Genomic DNA, 23,871 nt, shown 5'->3' on the forward strand with positions numbered 1-23,871 from the left:
ACCAATTCGGCCGGGCGGGCGGGTGAGTGACGGCGACCGCTACCAATGCCGGGGGAGCCCGGGCCGGGAGGGCTGCGGCCGCTACGGGCTGCGCCGCTGACTACCCATTTCTGGTCCCTTCGGAGGCGAGGATATGAGCCCAGCCGGACCAGGGCGATGTGATAACGTCAACTCAAGGCATGGACACACTCTTCAACCGAGACACTCACAACTGCTGAAGGGCTCGTCGTCTTGTTGCTGACTGTCTGAAGGTTGTACAGCTTCCAGCGAGTTGCACACATCCTTAGGAAGTAGATGCTCCTAGCTGTAGCACACGCATCTCTGAAAAATAATGTGTACAGGTTTATTTGGCTTTTTCTATTTCTGGAGTCTTTTCTTTTCAAGATAAAATGTATGGTTATGCATATTGTTATTTAAAAACATATATTTTAAGAAAGATTATTTTAAAAGATATCTGTAAAATTGGGTCCAGTATCTTTGGCTGAGTTGTAGGATGCTGAACTCAAGACTTTATGTTTTTATTTTAGAGCAACACTACATTTCACGTTTTCTGGAATGGAGATTTCTTCTCACCAGTTTCACCTCCTGCAACAACTAAATGAGCAGCGCAGGCAAGACTTATTCTGTGACTGCAATATCCTGGTTGAGGGCAAGGTCTTCAAAGCACATCGAAATGTGCTGTTTGCCAGCAGTGGCTATTTCAAAATGCTCCTTTCACAGAGTTCAAAGGAGACTAGTCAGCCAACAACAGCTACTTTCCAGGCATTTTCTCCCGACACATTTACAGTTATTCTAGATTTTGTGTATTCGGGCAAACTGTCTCTTACTGGTCAGAACGTCATTGAAGTCATGTCAGCGGCTAGCTATCTTCAGATGACCGATGTTATCAGCGTGTGTAAAACATTCATTAAGTCATCACTGGACATCAGTGAGAAGGAAAAGGATCGCTACTTCAGTCTTTCAGACAAAGATGTAAATTCAAATGGTGACCGTTCTTGCTTATATGGTGCTGGCTGGAGGGCAGAAAACAGCCCTCCACATTCTCACTTAAATCCAGATCAAGGGACATGTATGATGGGTGGAAGTGCTTGGAGCAATTTCAACTACTATCCAACTTCTCAAAGAAATGCCCAGCAACAGCTGTCCAAGCATGAGCAAAGGCAGGATTCCATAAAAAAATCCAGGCACCTAGGACTGCAGCAGCCTTCTGACATTCCTCACTATAAATCGAGCAAACTTGAGGACAGAGCTTCTGAGCCTGCTGGTCACATTACTCAATCTGAGGAGCAAGTTCAGATTGAAACAGAAGTTGAATCTCCTCATGTGGGATACCAATATGGTCAAGGGTCTGATGTGATACCAAGGAGTTTAGCTGTATCACAGCAAGGGCATGAATCACCCCGTTCTTCTGGTAAATCCAAGTCTTCAAAAGCAGACGAGCAGTATACGAGCATGCCCTCGATTCTAGGTGTCATGGGAAGCTGGGCTGAAGGTAAGAGTTGTTTTTAATGCTCTAAGTACACAATCATCTGTTAATCATCTGTTCTATCAGTGAGAAAATATACATTACTAAGAAAGTGTATATTGACAAAAATTCATCTGTATTGTCCAGAAATGTAAGTTTGGCAAGTTTAACTCTATTTTTTAATAATTATGAATGATGGAAATATCTGTCTTAAATTTGTCCTGATAGCTATACTAGTTTATTAAAACTACCCTTTCAAAATGCATAACCTTTAGTGTCTCCACAGCTTCATCCTGCAAATATTAGTCCTTTTGGATTTTTTAAATCCATTTTAATATAGCTAATGGACCACTCCATTTCCTTTATTGCACTCTTGTATAATTAACAGGAAAGACAAGATTTTTGTATTTCACAAGACCTATAATAATATTTTTTAAAAATAAAAATGGCTTGCTCGTGTTGCTTTTCATAACTAGAATAACCTTTTCCTAGAATATTACATGACTAGACTTGTTATGACTTTTAAAGTTTTTCTTAAATTATTTTCTAACAGATGATCTGCCCAGGATGAGGTTTAAGTGCCCATTCTGTACACATGTGGTGAAAAGAAAAGCAGACCTAAAGCGTCACCTTCGCTGTCATACAGGAGAGCGCCCTTACCCTTGTGAGGCATGTGGAAAAAGATTTAGCAGGCTAGATCACCTAAGTAGCCATTTTCGAACAGTATGTATTTTTAGTAACTGCATGATTTGTTTAATGTGTAAATCTAACTGTGTTAGTATAATTAAACACAGTGTAAGTGCATCTCGTTGATATATTGCCTACCTTAAGAGGTAATATAGAATTAATCTGGTTTTGTTTAAGTCGATGTGAAGCATAATTCATATGAAAATTCATTGTTAACTGATGGCTCAGAAAGGTACTGTGCTCTATGTAAGTCCTGTAATAGAGTCTAAGTGGGCAGTTATAGAGCCTGTGTTTGTTTCGTTTTTAACATTTGGACGACTGTCTCTCAAAATGAGTTAACACTACCGTTTGACACTACTCCAGCCCTACTTTTTGTGATCTTAACACTTCTTCCCTGTGGATAAAATATCAAATTTATTCATTTCAATTTTCCCAGATTCATCAGGCTTGTAAGCCTATCTGCAGAAAGTGTAAACGCCACGTGACTGAGCTAACAGGACAAGTGGTCCAAGAGGGGACAAGACGTTACAGACTCTGTAATGAGTGTTTGGCTGAAGCTGGCATAGACAGTATTCGCATTGACTTGGAGGCTGAAGCACCCCTTGAATTTCCACAAGAAGGGGATAAAGATTCCAGGTGGCACTATGGGGAAGACAACAGATCTGATGTGGAGATTGTGGAGGATGGGTCAACCGACTTGGTCATTCAGCAGGTTGACGACAGTGAGGATGAAGCAGATGAGAAGGAAGTAAAACCAAATATTAGGTAGTTGTGAGATAAGAATTAGTAAATTATCCCTTTTACATTGAATTCCTGTGTCTTGACCATAAGCCCTCCACCAGCCTGTTGTTATCATACAAAGACATATTGGTTTCTCTTGAACAGGTCCAAACTTGCATGCATTTATGGACATGCCATTGATCCCATTTTGAATTTTGTTATCAAAATACCCGTATTTTGCTTCATTAGAAATAATCCATCCTTAAATGGAATAATGGATGAATAAGGAAACTGAGGTACTACATGGATAACTTTTTATAGTAGACAATGGGCCCCTTCTAAAAACCTTTTTCAATGGGGTAGAGTCTAAATACTTAAAAAAAAAAAAAAGTCATAAGGCATTGTAAATTACCCACTTCTTAAACTTTTAGAGATGTGGGTTTTATATGCAGTATCATCTGGTGATCAAGAAAGTATAAATACCCACGACCACCACTGCAGGATATAGAGAAAATCTCTTTTCAGCATTCAGAAGTGAAGATAATCTCCCATGAAATTTCATGAAGTCTTCATATGATTAGAAAAGCCAGGCAGAGAATTAAGAAAGAACATATAAAAATGTTTTAGCATATACATTTGGAAAAGCACTTTCTTTTAAAAAGTTATTCTAATAAGGAGAATCTTTGAATCTTTAGCAGATCATTCATTCAAGAAATATTTCTTTACAAGAAAATAAAACACATGCATACTACTCCTAGTCAACCCATCAGAGATAAAATGATTACTAATATGGATCATTAATTCATACCAGTAGATGTTTTATTCACTCTAAAAACTGGGAACTCAAGTTGGGGTGTGTTTTAGTAACCATGGGAAAAATACTTTTTTTTTTAAATCTCAAAAGTGCTGATGCGACGTGACTGGTAGCCCTGCATCCACAGCATTACCAGCGGCAGTGCCAGCTTTTCAATGCCAATGTGAAAGAAACAATCTTTACAAGGTTGCTTTGGCCTTTGTGTTCTTTCCTTATCCCCTATTCTAATTGCCAATAATGATGGCAGAGCCAGCTAACTTGTACACTATATATACTATATCATTAGAAATGGTACTGATGAGATTTACATCTGAAGCCATTGACTATTCTTGTTTGTATTGACCTGTACTCAGTTTAAACTGATGAGTTTTAAGATGCAGTCATCAGTTTATATATTCGCAGAGTCATTCAGTCATCAAGAGAAGATTTTTAACCTTTTTCAGTTTCTACTATACACCAGTGAACAATACGTACTGAAAGCTCTAGACATTGTATTTGTGTTACTTTATTTACAATTAGACTACAAGAGATGACTAATGGCGAAGAAAGTTTACTTTTAAAACAAAATGAGCCACTTTATTTTCTAACTTAGTGAGTTTATCTTAACCAGCACTGTAAACAGGAAAAGAGCAGAAGTATGCTGCTAGGGTGCTTTTACTCTGTATTTTCTTGAACAGAAATGAGTATTACTACAGGCTTCATCCTCTGATCACTGAAGTCAATGGGTAAAGGCTTTGAAAACTTTTTTTTTCTTTTTTTTTTTTTTACTACTGTGTAAGCATGTTTGCCTGAAACCTGGGATTAATTACAGAACCATTCCATATATATGCTATATAATCTTTTTCCCAGGGGCAGCTACAAAGTCACTATTTTATTTTTATTTCTGTAAAAACTGTATAGCTTTATTAGTATCATCATTACCAGAGAGTGCAGCATTTTCTTACCAGGCTGCAGATGGCTAGCCTACAAGTCTCTGAAATGAGAGCTCAAGCGTTTCCTTACCAAGTTCACAGTGTAAGCATTAAGTGTTCCCCTTCCCACCGCCCCCGCAAAAAAAAAAAAAAAAAAAAAAGAACTTGCAAGACTGTCAAGAAGTAGCCTGCTCGTATGTTCTAAGGAGACCCTATTTCTTTTTATCCAGTTGGGGAGTGGTGTTTATTGCTCCTACAGAAATTATCATTCATTGGCTTGGACTTGGGGGGCAGGTGGAAGGGGGGGGATTTATCAAACTTTCTAATGACACTCTATTTTATGTTACACTTTATTCAGCAGTCCACAAAATGGACTTGATGTGAAAATAGATAGTAATTTCTTGGAGCTTATTGCTCCAAAAATTCATAATACAAAATGGTTAAAAATATTCCATGAGCAACCTTAATGAAATCAAATATAGAACAAAGAAATATATAAAGGAATATGGAATGGCTTCAATCAATTGCAGATTCCAAGAGAAAATGCTTGCAGAAATAGAATTTAATAGCTTTTTCCCTTTCCCTTTAAATTAAACAGTATGCACAATAAATTCTAGGTATCTGTGCCTACTGTCCCAGAATACTAAAAAACTGGGATTAGTGTGCATGTGTGTGTGCGTGTGTGTGCGTGTGCGTGCACGTGTGTGTGTATTTGGGGATGGATTAAGGGGATGGGAAAAGACAGTGTCACTCGTAAGACTGAAATCCTAACTGCCAGCTATAAAGATGAGAATATTAAGGGGTTATATATGTCTGGGGAAGGGTTTCAGAAGCAAAGGGATTTCTGGATCGATATTCAGTCTGATTAGCTACTCTAAATCTAAGAAGAGTGAGGACCAGATGCTTCAGAAAAAGATGTGAAATGCTATAATGGGCAATTATACAAAGAACAGTCTATCCGTATGAAGACATTTACTTTTTAAGTATAGGCAGATTAACTGCTGATGTATGTCTTGGCAAACAAGGGTTTTTATTGCTTTTTTACGTTATTATTCTCAGTAGCATAAATAAATATTTGTAGTCATTTTTAAAGTATCTTGCTAAGCTTGGAGTTTTAGCTCAAGACTGCGATTCCCATAGGTCAATTATGTTTTGTATTTAAAAAGGTATAATTTTTACATTTGTTGCCTTATTTCAGTTGTTGTTCCCTTATTTTTGTATTGCAAGACAAGATAAATGTAAGTGCCTTATATTTTCTACACTGTCCTTCGTTTTACATACCCAATCATATATTTTGCTTGTTTTTCTCTAAATGAAAGAAATCCTCTTTTGTTCTTTTGTTTTTTTTTCACCTTCTTTCATTTCCATGCCTCTGGTCACTCTCTTCTTCATGTTCCTGTTAATTTCACATACCGCTCCTTAGCAGAAGTAACATTTTCCTTCTTTTCAAGGAGGAAGCCAAAGATGTTGTAGGAAACTTTAAAAGAAACAACTTTGACAGTTGTTCATTTCATAGGATTGTTCCCACAGAATTTAATTTACTTGATAAAAGCTGATTTTAATGTGTTGCTTTTAGAACTTTGCCAGGTCACAAGTAAAGTACCCAATTTTATCTTTAAATCCTAGAGAAGGCTATTTAGGACTACATTGACTTCTTCTGCTAACATTAATCCATTCAGATTCAGTTTCTCTACTGTCTCTGTATGTATAAATCTCAGTTTGGGGGGTTCAAATTGTGCAGCACTGGAACAGGTTACCCAGAGAGGTTGTGAAAACTCTGTCCTTGAAGGTTTTCAAGACCTGGCTAGACAAAACCATGGATGATCTGATGTGATCTTGGTGCCAGCCTTGTTTCCTGTGAGAGGTGGGATTAAAGACCTCCAGAAGTCCCCTACGACCAAGAGTTCTATGATTCCTCTCAAATCGTTTTTTACTAGTGTCTTCATTGTGCCTTTTACTTCTTTTTGCTTCTCCATGACTGTTTGCCTTGGATGCTCTTAAATACTACTTGTTAATGCATGTTTTGGTTCTTCACTGATTTTCAAAATGTCTTTCTCTTGTCTTCTGCTTTTCCATTCCCCATTTCAACTGACTAACATTGGGGTGTGTCCGCTTCAAGTGACACTCCTCTTTTAAACCTCTACTTTCTGTGGAATCCTAGTGTCTTTGTCCCTTTGTCTCCTCTATCTATACTTTGTCACTGGAAGACAGTCTCTGCTTGGCTCATGTTTATCGTGTGTTCATGAAACCGTGGTCAAGAATGAAGACATAGATTCATCATGCTCTGTTTAGTACCTGACCTCTAACTATCCTTGTTTTGTGGTGACTACCTTGCCATCCATTCAAATGCTAAAATACTGTATTGTAAAGCATTTCTCTTCCTGCCTCCTAAACCTATGGCCTGCTTAATATTTGATTTGCTTTTCTCTTTCAACTGCAGCATACACATCATACCCCCAATATTTTCATTTTCCATTAAGTTACCTAAAATTCTCTATTTACTATTCCTACAGACAACCCTTGCCCATATCTTAAAATTTCAGGAAGACTAGCTTTCAGCTGTCATTTTCACAATAATAGGAAAAATATACAGAATGAATATCTCTTTCCAACTTTTTGATATATATTCTACTCTTCCAAAGAACTGAGGTGAAAAAAAAATGTATACAAAAATGGTGATTTAGTGTGAGCTGTGAAAATGCCTGTGAGCCCAGAGATCTCTGCAGCAGAGGAACTGAGTAGATACTGACACTGACTGCTACATGTATCATCCTTTCTTTACTTCTGGCTCTTCAGAAAAAATATCCCATCCTCCAGGATTTTGGGACCCTTCAAAATTTTTCAATGACAATTTAAGAAAAACTTCTCCCTTGGATATCAAATTATTATGAAATATATTACAACATTTCTTCCCTGAAGCATCTGGTCACTGTCGGAGATTATTTTATTCCATTATCTAGCTATGCCAATGTCAGAATTTCTTAAATTTTGATCTCTTAATCTGCACTGGCAGCAACCATCACACAACAGTATTAAGACAGAACACCTTGCAGTATAAAACTGACATGAATCATGCTGTTGTAATATCTGATGTGACAGCTATGATTAACAAGCATGCTGCATGTTGATGTTGAGGATATGGTGGCAGGAGTATTTTAGATTTACTTATTAAGATTTGAGTTACATCCTCATCCTAAGTATCTTATAATATGTAGTTGTCCCTTAACCCTGTATCTAAGGCTTGTGCACAGTATCTTAAAAAAGACAGATAGTTCTAAGCTCTAATACCTTCAGTTCGGGTTTGTATTACTTTTTGGTGGAGTATTTTAAAATGCTGCTGAACTGATTACGTGCATGACCTAGCTTCAATCACTGAACAGTTCCACACAGGATAACTCGTATTTTCTTCTGAAGGTAAGCTGGCAAAAAATCATTTAATACTAACCCTCTGTGCATTAAAGATAAAAGCAACATTCAGTAAAAAGCAAGCAAACTATTTTTCCAATATTTCAGTTGACATTTTTACCAGAAATTACCTATTAAAGGTTCTTTTTCTTCACAAAAGAATATAAATGTTAAAAATCTACCAAACCAGATCTTGAGATGACTTCTAGGTGCATCTTAGAGTTATATTAACTGAGCAAATTATTTTAAAAATACCGATTTACTTCTTTAAACAAAATAGCGCAAACTTGAGACCACATGGGACTATTGCTATTGGCATAAGAAATCAATCATTCAAGCCATATATAATCTCACTATAATGCAAGACATTCATCTGTTTGTATAATTATACTTATTTACAAAGATATAAACTGTTTTATATTAATGGCTATAACAAAAACAAACAAGCTGACAGTTTGTAATACCCTAGTCTAACATTTCAGTAGATGTCCCCAAATGCTGAATTTCTACTCTCTCAACTCTTTTCTGACCGTCTGTCCTTATATCAGGCATCCTATGCTTTTAACCAGAATAAGGTTAGAAATACTTGGCTTTGAACTTCTGATAGCCTAAACAGGGGTCTTGGCTAATAGCCCCATATCTTCAGCACCATTTATTATTTAAATGGACCTTGATTAAGCTGAAAAATGCCTGACCTGCCATCTGGCTTTAATTGAGTCAATGACTGTGTCTGGATCCCAGGATCCCTTTCTGATAGTCATTAGCATCTGTTAGCACAACAACAGTAGTGCTAAATTGAATATCTATCTAAAATCTTAACTGCTGAGGCTTAGCAGAGTCTAGATTGGTGTTAAGTGAGGATTACAGTTAAACTAAACTTGTTTAATTGAATTTATCCTAAAAAAGCTTATTTTTATTCAAGCCAGGAGGCTAAAGTTAGCATCAGTCAGACTAGAATAAGCACATTCATTTGAGGTTTATTTAATAAATCTGAAATTTCATAATTAAGATCCTATTTCAGCGGACTGCTGAGGCCAGTACCTGTGTGATCTGGTCAGCCTCGCACTGGTGACTTCTAATCGTTTGCATGGTAGAGAAATATAAATTATAAACCCAGAAGAGCCCAAATAGTTAATTCTATAGTCCTTTCATTGTTTCTACATGAATAAGTAAAACAGAATTGTAAACACAATATTTCACTATTCTAATATAGCCATTCCAGAACCGCCTTCTTTTTTGTAGAACATTTCAAGAAAGTTAGAAGCCAGTCGGGGGTTACTATTAGTTCAAAGGCAGCCATAGTTAAACTAATAGCATGGTATTAGTTCAAGAACCATTTACTGTATTATTTAACTTTAAAGAACTCCAACATTTGAGTTAGCCTAACTGTTAATCTTATTTAACTCTGAAATCCAAAGAAAAGAGGTGTCTTATTTGCTGCATCAAAAAAAAATTAAAATACCAGGAACACAGAACAAAAAACTTTTCTCTAAGGAAAAGCTGAGAGAAGTGGAAGGAAGAAGACTTTGCTGTCTTGGTTTATCTCCTGTACTAAATGTAACACTAATGAAGTTCTCTGCAGCACCCCAACTTGATACCTTTTACTTTGAAAAGGGGAACTGTTCTTTTAGCCTGTTCTAATTGGCCTGCCTTGAAGAAGGGGTTGTACTAGATGACCTCCAGAGGTCCCTTCTAAATGAAATTAATCATTGATCTTCAGAAACACGACTGAAACTGACTCACATTCTTACAGGCATCCTGAATTTTTATTCCACAAAAAGGAAATAAAAGGATTATCTGTACTACTGCACTCCCAATTCCAGTACTTGAGTTCTGGATGATCTCCATTGTTAGAATACAAAACTTTCCTGCTTATAAAAAGAATGCTTCTAAATTGAGCAACGTAATGTGTCCTACTCCATAGTACTACAGATATTTCCCATTCAGGTGGCGCCTTCCTTCCACATACAACGCTATCTAGACTAGCCTTTAACAATAGCAACGCATTGTATGAAGTAAGTTAGTGGGCCTCTTGGGTAGCATGTGGGTGTGAGAAGAGGAAAGCAGCCCAGACTGCAGGGCGATCAGGCGGAGGAAGCCGCTGGGCTGTGCCTGCAATCGGTGCGTTGCCCCTTTAATTGTGTCCCCAGCCCTCGGGCGTCTCTGTCCAACGCCCACGTCAGCAAATACCTTTTGTTTCTCTCACGTTCGGGCTTCCAGRGTTTGGGGCTGCGGGACCAACACATTGCCTTAAACCGCAAATAGCCCCGACGCGGGGGCCGGGGATCCCGCATCCACCGCCTGCTCCTCTYGGCTAAGCGGCAGCGGCRGCAGCAGCAGCAGCAGCCACCCGCAGAACCCAGCCGGTAAGTGGCGGCTGTGCAATACACCGACAAGTCGGATCGGGCGTCGGGGCTGAAGGCGCGCAGAAGCAAGGGGCAGCGAGAGACGTCCCTCGGCTCCGCAGTCCCCGCGGGCGCTGGGGCCCGAGCGCGGCCGGCGCGCTCCCCGCCGCCGCTCGGAGCCGCTCGTTACCCGGGCTGCACAGCGCTGGGAGAGACCTAAGCGGGCGCCATTTGCAGCCCCGGGCGCGGCTGCGAGGAGCCAGGCACGGCAACAAAGGGCTGCGCGGGAGCGGGAGCTGGGCAGCGGGTGCGGGGCGAGAGGGGCCGCGGCAGAGGGCGGGCAGGGCGCTGCCGGCGCGGCGGAGGCGGCGGGCAGCGGACAGCGGGGGCAGGAGCTGCTGGGGCCACGCCGGGCGCCAGGCGCCGGGCTGCCGCCGCGCGGCGGAGCCCCCGCGGAGCCGGGGAGCGGGAGCCGCGGCGCCTTGGCGGGCGGGTCCTGCGCTGCTGGGCGCCTCTGGCTCTTCGCGGTCGAGCAACCAATTCGGCCGGGCGGGCGGGTGAGTGACAGCGACCGCTACCAATGCCGGGGGAGCCCGGGCCGGGGGGGCTGCGCCGCCGCCTCCGTGTGCGGTTCTGGTCCGCTCTGGGAGAGGCTGTGCCCGCATCTTGCAGCATGTAGAACCAGGCACGAACTCGCTCTTGAATCGTGGCACTCCGCACTGCTGCAGGGCCAAGTTCTTTTTTCTTGCTGAATCTGTGAACCGTTTAGGTTTCCACTGACCTAATCTTAATCTTTTATGATATGAATGCCGTGATCTTGCCGAGGCATCTTTCTTGCAGAGGTGTTAATTTCTCCTCCCTCATGTTACTAATATGTGGTGGGATGAGAGGTGGGAAATAGGAATGTATTGGGAATGCATTAATGTGCACGAATTTCTTATTTTTAAACAAAGGGCTCATCTGCTCTTAAAATAGGATTCAGCTACTTTGGGTTAGGTGTAGATTGTCATGCTTGTGCTTATTTACTTTAGGACAAGACTTCCTGTTATTCCCTCATTGGAATGGAGATTTCTTCCCATCAGTTTCATCTCCTAGAGCAGCTAAATGAACAACGGAAGCAAGATTTGTTTTGTGACTGCAATATCCTGGTTGAGGGGAAAGTCTTCAAAGCACATCGAAATGTGTTGTTCGCTAGTAGTGGATATTTCAAAATGCTTCTTTCACAGAGTTCAAAAGACACCAGTCAGCCAACAATAGCTACTTTTGAGGTCTTCTCTCCAGAGACATTTATGGTTATCCTGGACTTTGTATATTCGGGCATATTGTCTTTAACTGGTCAAAATGTCATCGAAGTAATGTCAGCTGCTAGCTATCTGCAGATGACAGATATTCTTAATGTCTGTAAGACATTCATTAAATCCTCACTGGACATTAATGAAAAGGAAAAGGATCATTACCTTAGCCTTTCGGCCAAACGTACAAACAATGAACCTGCTCACCCATCTCTTTATCGGTCAAGAAGGAAAGCAAAGAGCAACCCAACACGTTCCCATTTAATTCCAGATGAAAAGGCAAGTATGGTGAATGAAAATTCCTGGAGCAATTACAACAGCTATCTGTCTTCACAGATAAGTCTTCAACGGCCAGAAATGCAGCTATCAAAAAGAGGCCGAAAATTGGGCCCAACAAGAAAGCGCCGAAAACATCTAGGACTGTCACAAACCCGTGATTTTGTGCAGTATAAATCAAACAAAACTGAGCAGACTAGCAGAGGTTGTAATGCATCAGATTCTAGCCACACCTCTCGGGCAAGAGAGGAAATTCAGTTTGATGCTGAGAATGATGTTGATCATGATGATTATGGATATAATCAAGAATCAGAAGTTATACCAAAGAGGTGGTCTGTTGCTCAGCTAGAACAAGAACTTTCAAGAAATTCTCCTGAGTTAATGGAATTAAAAGCAGATGAGCTGTACACGTCAATGCCCACAATTTTAGGTGTAATGAGTAGTTGGAATGAAGGTAAAAATAAGATACGGTTTTGGAAAGTTTTTCTTTGTCTGGAAGAAGTCAGCAGATCTTTTGGAGAGAATCCTGTATGGATGTATTGGCATGAAAACCAAAATGATGCCTAGACTTGCAGATTATTTTCTTGCTGTACTTTATAGCAGTGCCTAACAGAATGAGAAACTTCGTGAAGTCAAAACACAGCATGAGAATTACAGTCAGAGAACCAGTCCCAGATATCCAGTGGAGTTAAAATAATATACATCAGATTATCTGGACCCAAGTGGAGTTTGAGGCCTATAGAGCTGAAATTGGCTTGGGGATGTGGCAGTATTTGCACTCAATCTACTGTTTTCTTTACAAGAGAAGGTCACGTTATTGGCCACTTAAGATCTTTAGACTGAGCATTCTCCACTTCCCTTATGGTCCAAACAGCCTAAACTTCATGACTGTTTGGCCATGCTACATAAAGCATCAAAGACGACCCTGATGAACAGAGGGCATATGCCTGAGATGACAGAATAAAGTAGACAGGTGTTTTTTAATAGAGACTAATTTAATATACCAATATTTAATTATAATTGCATATTTTTAAGACTTCAGACACCCTGATATGCTACATAGGGCTTATAAATATCTAAACTAAAAACTATTTCTTGATGCAGGCGTGTATTATGCCCATATATTTATAGTCTTCTATATGTCTCACTCTGTGTGAGGGGAAAAAATATACTATCAAATGCCTGTTTAACATATTCCGTAAAGAATATTGTTTGCCAGAGAAGGATGGGAAGAAATAGTTTGGGGTTGTATTTTGGGTTTTCTCCTGTTTAGTGACAGACCACAGGACAAATTTAAGCTTAAAAATAATCAGAGTACTATATAAAGAAAGACTATTAATATTTGACATATTATATGTTTTTCTCTGTAACAGATGATCTACCTCGAATGCGATTCAAGTGCCCCTTCTGCACGCACACAGTGAAACGGAGGGCAGACCTAAAGCGTCATCTTCGGTGTCACACAGGAGAGCGACCATATCCATGTGAAGCATGTGGGAAGAGATTCACCCGACTAGAGCATTTACGTAGCCACTTCCAAACAGTATGTCATTTCAATCAGAGATTCAGCTTAGGGGGGGAACCAACAAGATTCCATTGGTAACAGCTGTTCAGTCATTTCTAGAACTAGTACCAGAAACGCTTCCTAGCTGCAGCCTTAATTATTCATTATTTAAATTGGCAGATTGGGCTGGTGTTCATGGAAGACAATAAAATCAGATTTCTTTCAGATTTGTATCTATGCTGCTCTTGGGGTATTTATTGTCTATCTTTTCTTTTGCTGCTTGTTTTTGCTCCAGAAATTCTGTGCACCAGTGTGGCAATCTCCAGGTGACAGAACAACGATTACAATATAGAAAATATTTTCTTTCTTAGAGATGTTGCTTTTATTGCATAACTGAGTTTTTTGTGAATAACTGAATAACATTATAAAACTAGAGTGAGATTTTGAAAACATAGTTAAAAACAGCCAATGTATTTTAACAGACTTTTTATAAAGTGATCTGTGCTTATCTCCTGCTCCCAAATTTTTATATTTTTATTTTCAAAATGATTTAGTGAAAAAAATTTTTTTAAATAAAAAAATCTGCTTTTGGGTGAGCATTGACATTTTCAACTTTTAAATCTCTTTAGATACATCAAGCTGGCAAACTAATATGCAGAAAGTGCAAGCGTCATGTAACTGACGTAACAGGATGTGTGGTTCAGCAAGGAACAAGGCGCTACAGACTGTGCCATGAGTGTCTAGCAGAAGCTAGTTTTGACAACATCCCTGACGATCTAGATGCAGAGCATTCTCTTATCACCTCTCCAGGAAACAAACATTCCAAATGGGCTTTGGAGGAAGAACAGAAATCAGATGAAGAGACAGCGGAGGAGGAACCATATAATTTGGTTATCCAACATGTTGACGATGCTATTTCAGATGAGGCAGATGAAAAGGTGAAACCAAATCTTAGGTAGATCTATTTGTATGTTTATTACTGCTATATTCAAGATTAAATTACTTGTGTCCTGCCAACTAACACTGGTTTATTAGTTTCATTAATAAAACTTTAGTGATATTTAACTCTATGAAAAGCAAAATAAGGTCTACAAACACACTGTTTTGTACTTACGGACATGCAACAGTGTAACTACTTCTGGATACTGTCCTAAAATTGCTTAGTATTTGGAAACTATTTAGAAGAATTGCTTTATATTTAATCAAAGACTTACTCAGAGTATCTATTCATAATGGAAACGTAAACTACTTACAGTTATGCAATGGAGATTCTATACTATATAAAGAAAAAGCTACTACTGATAACTTGCTTTGAAAAAGTCTTACTAAAATTAGCAGCTAGGAAATGTAGTCTAAATTTTTGTAGACACTGTAATTAACGTGCAAGTACACTTAGGAAACTTCATAAGAAAGGAGTAAAAAAGCCAAACAAAAATTCTTCCAGCTGACTGGCCTATTTACTAAAGCTATGCTTTTTTTTGAGTGAACTTACTGCTTCTTATAGCTCAGAAAAAGCATGAATAGTTTAAAAGAATACACAAAGCCATAAAGGGTAGAATAGCAAACAGAGCAGCTATAATGCATTTGGCTAGCACGAGTTTGCCTCTTCAGACATGCAGTGTTTTTGTACTGTGAATTTTAAACAAAGTTCCACTAACATGGTTCCAAGTAAATAAAAGTGCAATCACTGGAAGTATGATTAACAGGTTTTTTCCATTTTTTCAGGACTTGTGCAAGATTTGCTTAAACTCTTGTCTATGTTATGGAAAGATAATAAATAGGACAAGTCCCTTTTATTTCAGTGGGACACTTGCAACTTAGATTACGTAGCTACTTTAGGAAGCCTTTCCAACTTACATAAATTTAGGAAGCTCAGAGGCTGCTGGGCAGTCAGTATAAAAACACTTATTTCTAAATACAACTTCTCTTATAGTTTAAGCAACCTTTGCTATTCTGAATTTTTTTAGTTCTAGTAATCAAATTTTTCTGGACTCCCAGAAAGTACCTGCTAGCTGATACCTGTCTCTACCTGAAGGAGAATGTGAAACCTATTTTGCAGTAAGTACTTAATAAATACTGAGAAAATAGACAAATAAAACTTACTTAGTGAAGTCCAAACGTCTTTCCAACAAGTTCCAGTCACCATTCCTAAAAGCAAAGCAGTTTACTGCTGTCACTGAAGTCTGTGACTGATGGTATAAACAGGGCACCTCAGCACTTCAACAAAATTAAAACTTAGCAACATAGTTTAATTTTCTCTTCTCCCTTTTTAGAGGGCTGGGCAAAAGGAAAACAGCCGCCGTTGCCCTGCAGTCCCCAACGGTCGCGACTCCCTCAGGCTCTGTGGAGAACAAAGCAGCCTCAACTCGACGCCCGATTGGCTAATCCCGGTCACCTGACCCAGCCAGCCAATGAGGCGTCGAAGCCGGTGCTGAGGGACGGGAGCGTTCGGTGCTGTCGCCCGCAGCTCCCAGTCGCTTTTAGGGGCGATACGGTGCGGAGGGAGAGGCTTAAAGCTGTTATTTAGAGCAACTCTAACGGTTTATTTAGAGCAATTTTAACAGGCGTGCCCTGGCCTCACTTCTCCACGGCAGCCCCACTGTGGCTGGCATCGTCCCACCCATGGCCGAGGCTCTCTCCGAGGAAGAAAGTCCTGGGCATGCAAATTGTAATAATTTATGTATCATCTACAACAGGCATATCTTAATTATTACTTATGCAAAAGTCTGCTCATCTTGCCAGAGAACAAAGCGCAAATGTTAAATTATTAACCTCAGAAATCCACTGGCCAAAGTTATTCACACATGCACATATCTGTAATTCTTAGTCCAGGTTTTATTTCAGCGTTAAAGCTTTATCAAAAAATAAAATCATTTTATCTCCCATCTTCACAATAAGGAAATAAGAACTCAGTCTTCTCTGTTTAAGATGATTTTACAACAAAATAAAGATGAGAAGTTACCTCAGGAGGTGAGGCACTTGCAGCATTTACCAGAAAGAAAACGGGTCAGGTCAGCCCTGACTTCGTATTCACTGTGCCTGTCTCATGCTTAAATAGCAACGGCAGATAATGCACATTAGTTGTCCCGTGATTTAAAACAAGACACACGCTTTTTGATTATTATTCTTGATTCAGTGAATAAAAGTTCAGAATTTTCTGACATTCAAGGCAAAAGGAAGCTTTTCTGGGATTTGCCGCACAGTCTCACAACTCTGTAGTATAATGAAGACAGATGAAAACCATGAACTCTTCTTCAGCAGAAGCAGCAGGAATAATTAGAGTTACAGACACGTGCCTCACCCCACACACTCCTCCTACGTGGCGGAGGGGAAGCTCTCTATTGTTTTTTTTAAAAAAGAGGAAATGGAATTTTATTTGAAGAGTCTGCGTAGTTGTTTTAAAAGAAGAAAAATATCTTTTTTATGATGAGACATAGTTGGGAATGGAGCTGCAAAGAACTCCAGTGCATCCCTTTTCACAACAGCAGCAAAGCAATCTCTATTTTTAGAGTGGTACTAAGCGCTACTAGGATTTCATTATACATGGTCACATGCTTTAGCATTTCACTTGGAAACCTATGGCAATTCAGCACCACCTGGTGGCATTACCTTTTTTTTTCTTTAAGTACTCTGGAAGTTTTTTGAAAGATCGGTTTACTTTCTTTGGCATCCTTCAAACAATCAGAAACTTTTCTACATTAAATCTGACTCACTGCAGGTATTTTTGAGCCTTCAAATAACATGGAGGGACATCACCTCAGAATTAGAATATTTAAATCTGCAAATGAAGTCATGCAGATTAACAATTATTATCCCCTGCCACCCTACAAAAAGGCAATATTTTCATTACTGGCTCCACTAATCTATTTAAAAGTTGATATAAAATACCAACTTTCCTGGGAGACTTTCAACCCCTACAACTCTCTCATCTCCCTGCCCCCCCCCCAACACACAAAAAAACCCAAACAGAAAACCCCAACTAGTTCTTTTTTCCTGGCATACAGGCCTTGGTCTGGCTCGCCATCCTCAAGTCAAAACACAGATGTACATTCCTTGCAATTACTCCCTTCAACTTATGATTTGAATTGGCCAATTCCTTAGTTACTTCCAAGAGGATGGCTGTTTTTGAGGGACTTCTGCTAGCCAATGATAAGTATCCAGTCATTTCATTACACTTTTCTTGCTTTAAATGTCAATGATGACAAAGACTTCCGGCTTCTCTTCTTCACAGATCTGCATTGCTGAGTAAGTTATGGCTTTGACCTCTGTGCCCTAGAAAGAAAAGACAAAAACACATGGATTTTCTAAAGAAGGATCACTTGCAACAGTTCTTCATGACAATACACAATATTTACCACTTTCTACAAATGCTATCCAGATTAAGAATTTTTCCCTCCCAAAAAGCTGTAACTATATTTGTTCTGGTGAATACGAAAGTTAGCATATTAATAGCAACGACTTGGTCAGGCCAAATACTGAACAAATAACTCTTTCCTTCTTGTACAAATTTCTCCTCTGATCTCTGACAGAACATCAACATTGCTATTCTCATACTGACATAGCTAAAGAGCAAGCTGGGAGGTAAGAATTGGCTTTTACTAATTCTTTAGAAAATAAACTTGCAAAAAAGACTAAACAAAAAGCTCTGACAACAGTGTGAGAACCAAACTCATGCAAACATTCTGAATATAGATTGGTTTACTGTATTATTAGCATCACAAAAAAGGAAGCCAGCTGTTCAGTTTTGCCAGTGCTGAGGAACCACGAGATACTCAACTCAACAGTTTCAGGAATGCATTCACAAAAAAACATGTAGGAAGTGAGATCTTAAATTATTGTGGCCTGTGATACCATTCAGAAGTGTTTATGCTCCGATATCTTGATAACTTAGAAGTCTCATTTAGAAGAGATTTCCCCTCCACACACACACGTCCTACCCTTAAAAACATAAAAGATGTACAAATAAACCATTGCATACCTGAGGGTGTTTGGGTAAAGAGAACTCTTCTCCCCACCTTTAATAACAAAAACAAAAAAGGTGGCTGGAATTTTGGTTATATTTAATCAAATGTTATAACTAGTTTCATTAATGAACATGAGACAGTGAAGCTTTAATTTAAAGCCTCAAAAGAAGAAAAGGAAGTCCACCATCCAATTTTTAGAAAGCATCAGTGAACTTCAGCACATCATAGTATTTCAGAGTGGTCACTCTAAAGGCAATATGTGACCCTCCCAAAGTGTTGAGTGTTTTCAGTAAAGATATTCATTACTCAATTGATCCTTTAAGCTCACCCAATTGATCTTATTTTGAATTGCATTCGGTCAATGTGAAGCACTTTCACCTCCTGCAGAGAAAGAAAGAGGAAAAACACGTCTGTAAGGTCTTCTATCTTCTGGCAGAAAATCTCAGCAAATCCCCATTTGCAAGACTTGCATTTCCACTGTTCTAAATGGAATCTGAAACCAGAGAATCTGAGCAACCTCAAAGAGACACACTAATACTGGGAACTTAAATACAACAGAGCTGTCTCTACCATATAATGACAGCTAATGGTGGGTGTTTGTGATAACAAAGCTAACAATTTATTTCTCAGGTCTTTTTATTCTGGTATCCTCCATGCATTAAGTAATCTGTTGTATCTTTTTTTCCTAAAGTAACATTGGAGCAGGTGTTATCAGAACCTCATCCTACAAAACAGAAAAAGAACAGAACACTTACCCTGGGTATAAAGAACTCATTAGCACTGAATTTATACAGCCACTCATCCAAGAAGTGAAAAAGAAGAGACAGCATGTCATGTCCTGCAGGGTTGAAGCAGAGAAAGATAGCCAGTTGGTTCTCCCAGCAAGAACACCGAAACATTTTTTAAAAGTATGTCAGAAGTACAGGTTCAACACTAAGAGAAGATTAGTGATGCTTAATCAGACTTTAACTGCAGCAAAACCGCATCTAAAGATTCAAAGGATTTTGGTACCCTTCTCCCTCAGAGTTCATACAGTTCCAATATAAAGTCACTACAATCTTACCTTCTGCCTGTACTTCTACAGTATCCAGAGGTTCCACAGTCTCTGTATCAGTCATGTAGCCAAACATGGCCATAACACACTGCTCAAATGCTTCTTCCAAAGTATCTCCCCAGGCATGTAGCCTAAAGAGACACAGGATAACTCATGGGATGGTAACCACAAAAAAAGTAAGCTTTATACAGGTGAGATATCTGAACATGAGAATAAATGCAAAGAAGTGAATGAACAAAAATGCTGGCCTTTCTATACCTATGCATTTGGGCAGAAGATTACATATACAGAGATACTCCTTCTTGCAGTATGTGAAAAGAAGAGAGTTTCTTCTTTGGAGAAAATGGAAAATAAATGTTTTATCAGATAACAGGAATGTCCTTTCTCGCTATGGCTAAAAAGTAGACTATATGGAAGCAATTTGGTTCTAAAGCAAGGAGACTAAAAGCCCTATTTTGAAAGACATTTTCAAATAATATAGTAATAGAATAAAATCATAATCAGAAGCACCAAAGGATTATTACATTAGAGGAGAAGCTAAGCAACACAATGCTTCTATGCTCTCCCAAGAGCAGAAACAAAACACACCACCAAAAAACCCAGTGTGAGTGTGGCATTTCATAGTTGCATAAGGTATACATCTGAAACCAGTCTTCAACAGTCACTCCTGATTTATAGCAATATAAGAAACAATCAATTTGCTATACTGTGAAATCCCAGCTGCCCATACTTACTGCACATCTGCTGTGTGATCCAGATCTGAGGGTGGAGGAAAAAGAAAAGGCATGAAGTCACCAAATGTATTTTAAAAATTAGTATTTTTTCAAAGAAAAAAAACAGATATTGTTATACAAGAACTTTTTGTATTCATCTTGACACATCAAACAGTGATACTCTTTATTTTCCAGTATATTAGAAAAGGTTAGCACGGGTGAAATGTTGGATTATTTCTGCCAAGTTTGATAGAAGAAAAATAGTGTTTAATATAAATTTCATCAGTGCCCTGTGTGTAGAGTACTGTGTACAAGGTATGGCTGTTGAAAGGCAACAGGGTTCTGCAGGTTAATTGTGATAGGAAAAAAACTTTAACCAGGGGTAAACGACTTTTGCTGAAGTCTGCAGGACTGAAAACTAGTCATGCAGAGGATAAGATTTGCAAATGTTTACAGCTCAATGAACAACCTGTCCACACCCAAAACACCCATTATGCAAAAAGGATAATATCAAAAAGTATATAATACGAAATATACAGTAATCTTCATTAACAAGGTAGGATTAACATCCCAAGAATGTATCAGGTTTTACATGAATATCATTCATACTCACTTAGATGAACGACAGAAGTGCATAATAATACCATGTTGGTAGAAACAGGGCTAACTTGGGACGAAGAATGAATGCCATGCCATGATCACTCCAGCTGAAACACTGTTCTGATGCTGTTTAGATCACCCACACACTATTAATGGTTCTCAACAACTGTCTCTAAAGCAAACAAATTCCAGTGGATTTAAAAGGAGAATAAAACCTCTTCCGATTATGGAAGGAGCATGACTATTGTAATATGTCACCGTATTTCTGCACTGCTATCAAATAAAGATCTAAACACATCCTAAAAATATATATTCTAACAGGGCAGCATACAGCATCCCTCCAGATAAACACTGCTCAAATAGAAAGACAGTCAGACACTGAACGGTCTGCAAGTGCCTGAAGCTAGTGCTTGGGCTGACACCCACTTACTTGAGATGTTCTTAGAAGACATTCCAGGGGTGGGGAAAGGGAGAGATAATGATCTTTTAGTACTGCATGTTGGGGGCGGGGGAGGGGGAGAACAACAACGCTGAAGACCAACTCGCTCTTTGAATATCTCTTTTTATATAAGAGAGGTAGAAATATGTACCGCCTAGCTAAGAAATGGCTTGAAAGAGGAAAGTTTTCAAGCTAAGACTTATAACTAATTTATTCATATCATGATTTCTTTAGCACCCATGACAGAAAAGGCATTTATCTGCAATAAATACAACTGTAGATATCTTTATTATTCAACTACAGATGCACCCCACAGCCCGAACACAGGATACCGGCATATCAAGAAACCCCGTATGTGCCTAAAAAGCCATATCCTCCTCACTTCCTCCCTCCCCCTCTCTCTCCCTCCCTCCAGATTACGCTGTCACACATGCGCTCTGCCCAGGTAACACTAGAAATACTCACATTCATACTTCTTCTCGAGCGGTGGGTATTTGGCTTTGATAGCCTTCTGCTCCGCTGTCAGGTTATAGTCCCTCTCATCGCCTGCCATAGCTGTTGGGCTTGAATAACACTCACTCACTTCCTGGTCTCACGAAAAATGGCCACCTCCATGCATGCTTCAGTCTTGCCGGGCTTCCCATGTGATGCTAGTAATAAAAGGGAAAATTGCCTTTTAGTTCAGTTTCTTTCACTCCATATCAGTTTCGTTACAGTTGTACACACACTTATATTTTTGAAACAAGATTTTAAATGCATATCTTTAATTTGTTTGCTATTAAAACTGTCACTGGGAGATGGGTTTAGAGCCCAATCCTCCACTGCTTGCCTTACTAAACAATTTAAGTATGTTCAGTCAGTGAAGCCAAAGAATTACAATCCTTACATAAAGGACACACTTAGACCTTTTCAAGAATCTCCAGGATTCCTTGCAGCAGGAATCATGCTTCATCTTCTCTGTTGCGTACAGCACCACACATTTGATTCATTCTCAAGTAATAAACTATTGCAATAATGAAAAATAATCAAACAGCAATAAAGCAGATTAAACTGTCATGCTTCAGGTAATTTCTGCTCCTACTACATTTTACAGTTGAGCGTACTCAGCTCACTAATATGTTACACAGCAATCTGAAATATCCACTGCCTCCAAACCACAGCACATGACAGGAGGAAAGATCTGTAGCCCTCAAGTATGACCTTTCTCTAGAAAAAAGCTTAGTTACCTCTTAGGACAGGGACTGCAATTAAGGCTTCAATCCTGGAATCACATACATGGTAAATATTACTCTTGTATAAGCACAGAGGTTTTCCTATATTCATTTATTTGCAGAATTTGTCCTTTTTTTTTTTTAAGCAAAAAACTATATCAAATCTCTGCTTAAAATTTGCAGACCAGATCCTGAGTTTCATACAAGTTTTTCATCTGTAAATCTAACAGACACAAACTTCATAATCTGATCAACTTCAGGCCTGTTAGTTTTCCTCAGACTAGACCTCTGCGAGTTCTTACACACAGAGTGGTCATTCCTGCTCCCTCTTAATATTTTTGGGCACAGTAAGATTTATTCACAGCTTCCCCAAATAACGGGAATAATAGATTTACAGATAACACATAACACCATCAAGTCCCCCAATTTTCAACGTAAGAGTCAACTTGTGGTTCTTACTGCTAGTCCTAGATATGACAACACGGCATGGGGCCTCCCAACTTCCATTTTCCGAGAAGCACCTAGGCCCATATGGGGCAAAGAGGAGCTTGAAACTGGGAGGCCAGTGCTGCTCAGAGGGAATAAAATCAGGTGAGCGCAAATCTTGATTTTAAACCTGTTCCTTGACTGCCGCCGGTCAGATCCACGACTGATTGTGCCAAGTTATCCACAGCTAATCAGGCTTGGCTTATATATCGGTCCGGTTGTCTATACGGCCCATCTCTGCAGGGAATTATGGGGGAAAAAAGGGAAGTTATTAGTAATTATTGGCAATTAATAACCCAAGAGGAGGCAGGAGGATGCTCTGGAGGTTGCTGGCCGCCCTGTGGGGAGGAAGGGCCGGGCCAGGCCTCAGCCCCCCACACAACCGTGCTGGAACCACGGGGCCTCACGGTACCGGTTCGGGGCCTCGCCCAGGAGCCGCCGGGGCCCGGTCGGCGGCAGGAGGACGCCGCGGGGTCGGGGCTCCGCGCTGCGCACTGGCCCTTTAAGGGCTGAGTGAGGAGCGCGCTTCACCCTCCCTCTTCCCCTCCGGAAAATGGCGGCTCCCAAGGGAGCTTCAGCAGCACCTTCCTCTCCCCCCGCTCCTCCGCCTTCTCCCCGGCCTCCCTCCCACGTGACCGCCGGGCGCGCTCTCCTGCCCCTTGTCCCCGCCCCGTGCCGCGCGCGGATTGGCGGCCGCGGCCCGGCGGCCGGCGGCGATTGGCCGACGTTGGCGCGCGAAGGGGTGCGCGGCGCCGGAGCGGCACGCAGCGGGGGCAGGAAACAATAGAGCCGCGGCCGGAGGGGTCGGAGCAGCGAGCGCAGGAGCTGTCCGCCCGCCCCCGCCTCGCGCCCCGGAGCCGCCCCGCGCCCCTTCCCGCCCCGCCATGGCGGACAAGGAAGGTAGGGCTCGCGGCGCGGCGAGGCCCCGCGGCGCGGCCTCCTCCCCTCGGGGCTCCGTGAGGCGCGGGGGCGCTTCCCCCCCCCC

At 40.3% G+C, this 23,871-nt stretch overlaps 4 protein-coding genes and 1 long non-coding RNA gene across 21 annotated transcripts in view; 3 read left to right on the plus strand and 2 right to left on the minus strand.

Moving 5' to 3' along the window:
• LOC112975676 overlaps positions 1-10,261 on the minus strand; it is a 23,126-nt gene extending 12,865 nt beyond the window's left edge. The window contains exons 1-2 of the long non-coding RNA XR_003256694.1: positions 10,193-10,261; positions 210-321 (exon numbers count right to left, since the gene is read on the minus strand). This is a non-coding gene — a long non-coding RNA (uncharacterized LOC112975676). The remainder of the gene's footprint in view (positions 1-209; positions 322-10,192) is intronic.
• ZBTB8A (zinc finger and BTB domain containing 8A) lies at positions 85-6,065 on the plus strand. Its single transcript, XM_026086060.1, has 4 exons — positions 85-251; positions 528-1,492; positions 2,019-2,188; positions 2,589-6,065. The coding sequence occupies exons 2-4, from the start codon at positions 556-558 to the stop codon at positions 2,919-2,921; spliced, it is 1,440 nt and encodes a 479-aa protein (XP_025941845.1). The 5' UTR covers positions 85-251; positions 528-555; the 3' UTR covers positions 2,922-6,065.
• Positions 10,203-16,722, plus strand: LOC112975672 (zinc finger and BTB domain-containing protein 8A-like). Of its 4 annotated transcripts, none has more exons than XM_026086058.1 (4): positions 10,204-10,368; positions 11,379-12,369; positions 13,289-13,458; positions 14,230-16,722. In XM_026086058.1, exons 2-4 carry the CDS (start codon positions 11,409-11,411, stop codon positions 14,359-14,361), a joined length of 1,263 nt encoding a protein of 420 aa, XP_025941843.1. In that variant the 5' UTR covers positions 10,204-10,368; positions 11,379-11,408; the 3' UTR covers positions 14,362-16,722. The 4 variants fall into 4 exon arrangements, with proteins under 4 accessions (XP_025941844.1, XP_025941843.1, XP_025941841.1 ...); XM_026086056.1 differs by having other exon boundaries at positions 10,208-10,368; positions 14,049-16,722; XM_026086057.1 differs by lacking the exon at positions 10,204-10,368 and adding an exon at positions 10,853-10,904 and having other exon boundaries at positions 14,049-16,722.
• Positions 16,235-23,491, minus strand: ZBTB8OS (zinc finger and BTB domain containing 8 opposite strand). 10 transcript variants are annotated; one of them, XM_026086064.1, is made up of 10 exons: positions 23,299-23,464; positions 23,017-23,123; positions 22,076-22,192; positions 21,655-21,839; positions 20,172-20,196; positions 19,447-19,568; positions 19,139-19,221; positions 18,712-18,764; positions 18,398-18,434; positions 16,235-17,691 (listed from the first exon to the last, which is right to left on the minus strand). In XM_026086064.1, the coding sequence occupies exons 4-10, from the start codon at positions 21,740-21,742 to the stop codon at positions 17,605-17,607; spliced, it is 495 nt and encodes a 164-aa protein (XP_025941849.1). In that variant the 5' UTR covers positions 21,743-21,839; positions 22,076-22,192; positions 23,017-23,123; positions 23,299-23,464; the 3' UTR covers positions 16,235-17,604. The 10 variants fall into 10 exon arrangements, with proteins under 10 accessions (XP_025941849.1, XP_025941847.1, XP_025941848.1 ...); XM_026086062.1 differs by lacking the exon at positions 22,076-22,192 and adding an exon at positions 22,416-22,450; XM_026086063.1 differs by lacking the exons at positions 22,076-22,192; positions 23,299-23,464 and adding an exon at positions 23,471-23,491.
• A 116-nt stretch (positions 23,492-23,607) lies between these two features.
• RBBP4 (RB binding protein 4, chromatin remodeling factor) overlaps positions 23,608-23,871 on the plus strand; it is a 9,270-nt gene continuing 9,006 nt past the window's right edge. For 2 of the 5 annotated variants that reach the window (XM_026085990.1, XM_026085994.1), the window contains exon 1: positions 23,608-23,786. In XM_026085990.1, the coding sequence (XP_025941775.1) occupies positions 23,771-23,786 (16 nt within the window). In that variant the 5' untranslated portion in view covers positions 23,608-23,770. The remainder of the gene's footprint in view (positions 23,787-23,871) is intronic. The other 3 variants (XM_026085993.1, XM_026085991.1, XM_026085992.1) reach the window with 2 other exon arrangements.

This window comes from Apteryx rowi, unplaced genomic scaffold (genome assembly GCF_003343035.1).
Source record: "Apteryx rowi isolate R43461 unplaced genomic scaffold, aptRow1 scaffold_68, whole genome shotgun sequence".
Taxonomy (NCBI): Eukaryota; Metazoa; Chordata; class Aves; order Apterygiformes; family Apterygidae; genus Apteryx; species Apteryx rowi.